The sequence below is a fragment of the Salarias fasciatus genome, chromosome 11 (genome assembly GCF_902148845.1).
Source record: "Salarias fasciatus chromosome 11, fSalaFa1.1, whole genome shotgun sequence".
NCBI lineage: Eukaryota > Metazoa > Chordata > Actinopteri > Blenniiformes > Blenniidae > Salarias > Salarias fasciatus.
In genome coordinates, this window is record NC_043755.1 from 7,814,516 (window position 1) to 7,820,010 (window position 5,495).

At 44.8% G+C, this 5,495-nt stretch overlaps 1 protein-coding gene across 1 annotated transcript; it reads left to right on the forward strand.

Annotated features, from left to right (window-relative positions):
• The first annotated feature begins 1,303 nt into the window (after positions 1-1,303).
• Positions 1,304-4,076, forward strand: LOC115396454 (zinc finger protein 2 homolog). The gene is made up of 2 exons (XM_030102327.1): positions 1,304-1,992; positions 2,436-4,076. The coding sequence occupies exons 1-2, from the start codon at positions 1,584-1,586 to the stop codon at positions 3,818-3,820; spliced, it is 1,794 nt and encodes a 597-aa protein (XP_029958187.1). The 5' UTR covers positions 1,304-1,583; the 3' UTR covers positions 3,821-4,076.
• The last annotated feature ends 1,419 nt before the right edge of the window (positions 4,077-5,495 follow it).

Below are 5,495 nucleotides of genomic sequence, written 5' to 3' on the forward strand. Positions count from 1 at the left end.
AAACGTTTGTGTGTATTTTATACAATAGAGAAAGTTTGGCACCTGACATATTTGATTTCGTCAAAAGAAGCATTTCACCTTTAGAAACAGTATTGGTTAAACTATTATCTTTGTTTGTTATTACACCGAAAATACAGTAACGGGTATTTTATACAGGTTGGATTTTGTAAAATAGATTTCATTTACACTGATTGAGAGATTATTTAAGGTCTAAACAGAGTAAATTTTGAGAAAGTATCTTTTCTCATAAGATACTTTGTTCGATAAATGTATCCCCATACAGAACAGGATAATTTGAATATATTGGATTTATCAGGTATCTTTGAGTAACCATTAAAAAAAAAACATTCATCAATAAGCAATACTGATCCCGAGTCTCAATAAAAAAAAGAAAAAAAAACTTGCTATTTTGATGCATGTTCTCATTTGTCCAGGTATCCAACATTTTAAAGCACTTGATGGCAATGAGAAAAAAATTTGAAGAGATGAATTCACTTGCTTCAAGACAAATAGAGTCAACCACGACTGCAGGACATTCCACACACAGAAGTATGACCAGGGACATTTCCGACACCAAATATTAGGAAGATTTGGATATAGACCATATGTGAATTACATTTTTTAATATTTTGAATAAGTTTTTTTTTTTTTGTTCATCACAACAAGGTTGCATGTTGCAGTATAAATACAAAAAATATTAAAAATGGAGACGTCAGTGTTTAGACAGAACCACACACTGATAGGAGAGATGAGGAGCCAGATGAATATGCCCTGCAGTGAAGTCGAGAGGCTTTATTATTTGTTTGTACATACCGTACAATGGATTTGTTGGACTCATTTACAGCAAAGTACAACTAAATTCTGAGTTGTATACATGCCCAATTATATATAATTCTATTTCTAGGTTTTTCTTGGTTGGAAAAAAACCCCTGAATTTTTATCAAAAAAAAAAAAAGACTAAATACACACCAAAAAAAAATAAATAAAAGTATTTGAAATATGGCTCGTGTCCGAAACGTGAAGCAAGATGACAGATCACTGGCTAAACAGTCCAATCCTCGGTTAACCAGTTATTGTGGTGTATCTGAGAGTGATTCGGGAATCTGTAAGCGGGTCCACGTCCCCCGGAGCCCCCCGGCCCCGGTCCCCCGGCCCCGGTCCCCCGGCCCCGGTCCCGGTCCGTAGCAGCTGCGGCCGCTTTAACTCGGCTCCGGGAGGACCCGTGCCGCGCTGCTCCGCTCTCATTGGACAGAAGCACAGGAAGTGTAGGAGCCCTTCCTGTGTTTTTATCGCTGCACGGCGATGCAGATACTAAGTGGATGTTAGTGTGTTTATTTACGGGCGGCTCGGGCTGATCCGCCCTCGTTTCCAGCCGTGGGTTTGCTCTCCAGCGGCGGAGGGGAGCTGAAGGGCGGCAGCTGTGCGGAGCAGCCCGCCGCCGCTGAGCTGAATGCTGCTGTTAGCAAAACGTCATGACAGTGCATGTCAGGGATCTGTGACTTTACCCTGTGCGTGTCCAGTGTCCTGTCCCTGCTGTCCACAGCACGCTGCAGAGACCGGGTCCTGATGGTGACAGCGTCGAGATGATCTCCACCAAGAGCAGGGCCCACAGAGCAGAGGGAGGGGATGGCGTTAAGGCAGAGGAGGAGGACCACCAGCAGGTCTACATCAACAGAGGTGGGCTTCTCATCCAGGTCAAGGAGGAGCCACATCCTCAGGAGATCTGTGAGGATCACTGGCCAGACGCTGAACCAGCAGCCAGCCTGGGACTCATCAAGGACGAGAGCGACTCGGAGTATGAAGAGCCCGAAGCTGCTGTGAAAGAGGAGCTGTGGACCAAAGAGGAGAGGGACAGTGAAGAGGAGGAGGAGGAGGAGGAAGAGGAAGAGGAGCAGGAGGAGATGGAGGAAGAAGAGGAAGAACAGGAGGAGGAGGAGGAGGCTGATGACATCCAGGAGGACTATGAAGAGGGAGAGGAGGAGGTCTGCACAGGTACAAGCGGCCCCCCTTTCATTCACGTCTCCATAAATAAAATAATAAAGAGCATTATCATCAGTCCACAAAGAACCACAAACTTAAAAATGTGTTCAAACCAGTTTGAGCTAATTGCACATCATGTCAAGTATGAAGGTTATTAATAACTAAAGATTGAAAAATGACACAATCTGGTCAAAATATTAATATTTTGTAAGGTGAGTCAATACTTTATCTGTAAATAACTTTGTGCTGATGTGATGTATTTTTGGGTGGGGGGTCAATGGCCAATTGGAGAAAGAGTTATTTCAAGATTTATTACAGCAACGTAATAATAAAATAATGACTGAACTCAGATTTCTATACTTTTTTTATAATTTATTTATAAACCTGACTCTGAATGCAACTTGAAATGTGATTTTTATTATTTCACTGTTTCACTGTCTCTGTCTCCGGCGCAGAGTCATCCTCAGATTTCTTCCCGTGTCCTCACTGCACTGTCTCCTTCACCGACCTGGACTTCCTGGAGAAGCACGTGAAGTGGGTCCATCAAAAGCAGTACCTGGCCGAGCTCTCCAAGTGTCTGTCGAGTCACACGCTGTCCCTCATCCCCAAACACCCCTGCACCGTCTGCAGCAGCACCTTCAGCTCTAAAGTGCATCTGCGGGTCCACATGCGCGAGGTCCACCCCTCAGCCCCCCCTCGACGGCTTCACCCGTGCCCCACCTGTGCTCGCAGCTTCCAGTACCTGAAGAACCTGAAGAACCACTGTCAGCGCTGGCACAACATGTCCGTGGTGACGCAGGGGGGGCACCTCAGCTGCGCCGACTGCGGCAAGAATTTCAAAGCCACCTGGGGACAGGGGCCGCATTCGTGTCACGGGCCGGATGCCGCCCAATCGGAGGATCAGCCCATCTGCCTGGACACCGGCGTGCAGTGTCCCGAGTGCGGCAAGAAGCTGCGCACGCCTCAGAGCCTGGAGGATCACATGAGGACCCACACGGGGGACCGGCCCTTCGTCTGCCGGCACTGCGGCAGGAGGTTCGTGGAGCGCAGCGGCTGGCGGCAGCACATGAAGATCCACACGGGAGAGAAGGAGCACAAGTGTCCGGTGTGTGGGAAGGCCTTCCTGAGATCGCACCACCTCAAGTGCCACCTAACCACGCACTCCGGCAAGAAGGAGTATTCCTGCTCCGTGTGTGGGAAGGAGTTTGGGTTCAAGTCCAGTCTGGATCTGCACGTGAAGACGCATTCGAGCGAGAGACCTTACCAATGCCTTAAGTGTGGGAAAAGCTTCAACACGCAGAGGAACCTGAGGATTCACACCAAGCTGCACACTCACGAGAAGGCCCACCAGTGTGGGGACTGCGGGCTGAAGATGGGAGACCTGGGAGCCCTGAAAATACACTTGCGGACGCACACCGGGGAGCGGCCTTACCACTGCACGGTCTGCGGCAACCGCTTCATCCGCCTTGCTCACCTACGGAATCACCAGCGCACGCACACTGGCGAGAGGCCGTACAAATGCACCGAGTGCGACAAGAGCTTCACTCAGTCTGGCGACCTGGTGAAGCACAAGAGGATACACTCTGGGGAGAAGCCCTTCGAATGTCCCGAGTGCCACCGCTGCTACACCTCGTCGGGCGACCTGGGCAAACACAGGCGGAGCCACACGAACCTGCGCCCCTACACCTGTCAGGAGTGCGGGAAGAGCTTCCGCCTGTCGGGCCATTTGAAGACTCACATGCTGACTCACACGGGGGAGAAGCCCTATTCCTGCCCCAACTGCCTCCGGAGGTTCGCTCGCTCGCACCACCTGTCGGGGCATGTGGCCAAATGCCGCTGATCCCTGCTGCGAAGCGGCAGACTGTAACGGCTGTAAACAGGTTACTGCTACAAATTTAAACGAATGTTATTGTATGAAGTCATATCTATGTATTTATTTAACTGAAGTTTGTGTAACCCCCTTGACTCAGATGACTGTTTTAACTTATTTTAACACGAGTGTATTGGCTGTTTGGTTCGCGCTTGTTGCATGAAGCTTTTCAGAAACACTAATATATGACGGAGGCTTGAGAGCATTGTTGGTTCAATGAAGGCATGACGATATACTGTTTGACATGTGAGTTAGGACAGTGGTTCCCAACCTGGGGCCTGAGCCCCCCTCAAGGGCACCCCAGAGATCACAGGGTTTTATCTTCTTTGAGGTTATGAGTTTGCCAAAATTACATTTTTACATCTTAAGTATAAAATGATATTACCACAACTCCTGGGAAAAACAGAATATAAAGGTTCAAACAGATGCTCCATTTTTTTCGAAGAAAGATTTGTAATGAATGACTTCATTCTTTTGGTGTGTGTGTGTGTGTGCAGGTACGGGGGCCTGGCTTTTCTCTGACACATGAGAGGAGGGGGGCTCCAGGGAATAAAGGTTGGGAACCACTGAGATAGGATATCAATTTTCTTCTCCCATAAAGTCTGAACATTGTGTAAAGAAAATATAATAAATTCTTTGTTCAATGCATGAAAACTGTGATGTTATTTTTTTGTCTGAAATCTCTGTTCGATGCCGGATTATCACTGACACCACTGACAAAAAAGTGCACCTCAAGTTAATTATGTCCATTAAATTGGTTTTCATAACTTCACACTGAAATTATAATAGCATATTTAGAATTCTGACAAAAACGAAAAAAAAAATTTTTTTTTAAAAAGTCAGGTATTCAACAAAATAGGTATTTGTTCAGAACTCTTCTTTTTCCATTTTTCTTTAATTTCACCAAACAATTAAAAAAAAAAATAGATAACAGTAGGCATAGCAATGATAATCACAGAAATTAAATGTTTATAAGAGTAAAAATTAAAAATACAGTTGCTCAGGACATTTGTTGACCTGTAGGCTTCAGGGTTCAGTTTGTCCATCTGATTTCTTTGGGTTTGATACATGTTTACTAATCTTTAGTGTATTTAGCTAATTCAACATATTTGATTTCTTTTTCATGTAAGAAATATGTCACACTGAAGGTGCTATTACTTTTTAAAAATGACATTTATCTGCCAGTAAATGTGAAATGTAGATCAATTATGAAATAGTTTGCGTACAATATGGAGACAAGCAAATCCCGACAGCTTTATTAATCAGTAAACTCTGGACGACACACATCAGCCCTCTCATCCAGGTTTGTTGAATTCACACAAACACACGTCCAGTTGAAAACACACGATCAACATGTGTATTGAGGTATTACAGCGCCCTCTGCTGACATTATATGGCAACTGCTGACATTGCTGCGGTGACCTTAATCATTTAACAACTATTTCTATTAATTATTAGTTCATTTTTCTTCATAATTCTTCAGATTATAATTGTTTGTTTATAAAATCACGTCAAACACTTTTTTTCATGTTACTGCAGATATACAACAATTCAAATTCCCAGTATCCAAACGTGTACAATCTATGTAACTCTAAAAATATTAATAGTATTCAAAATAGAATTTCCTTTAGTGAATAAAGTTATG

Excerpts from the sequence above, each read along its gene's own strand:
- LOC115396454 (XM_030102327.1), top strand. The coding sequence starts at position 1,584 with ATGATCTCCACCAAGAGCAGGGCCCACAGAGCAGAGGGAGGGGATGGC. Across the intron at positions 1,993-2,435 it reads AGAGGAGGAGGTCTGCACAG|AGTCATCCTCAGATTTCTTC; the intron begins GTACAAGCGGCC and ends TCTCCGGCGCAG.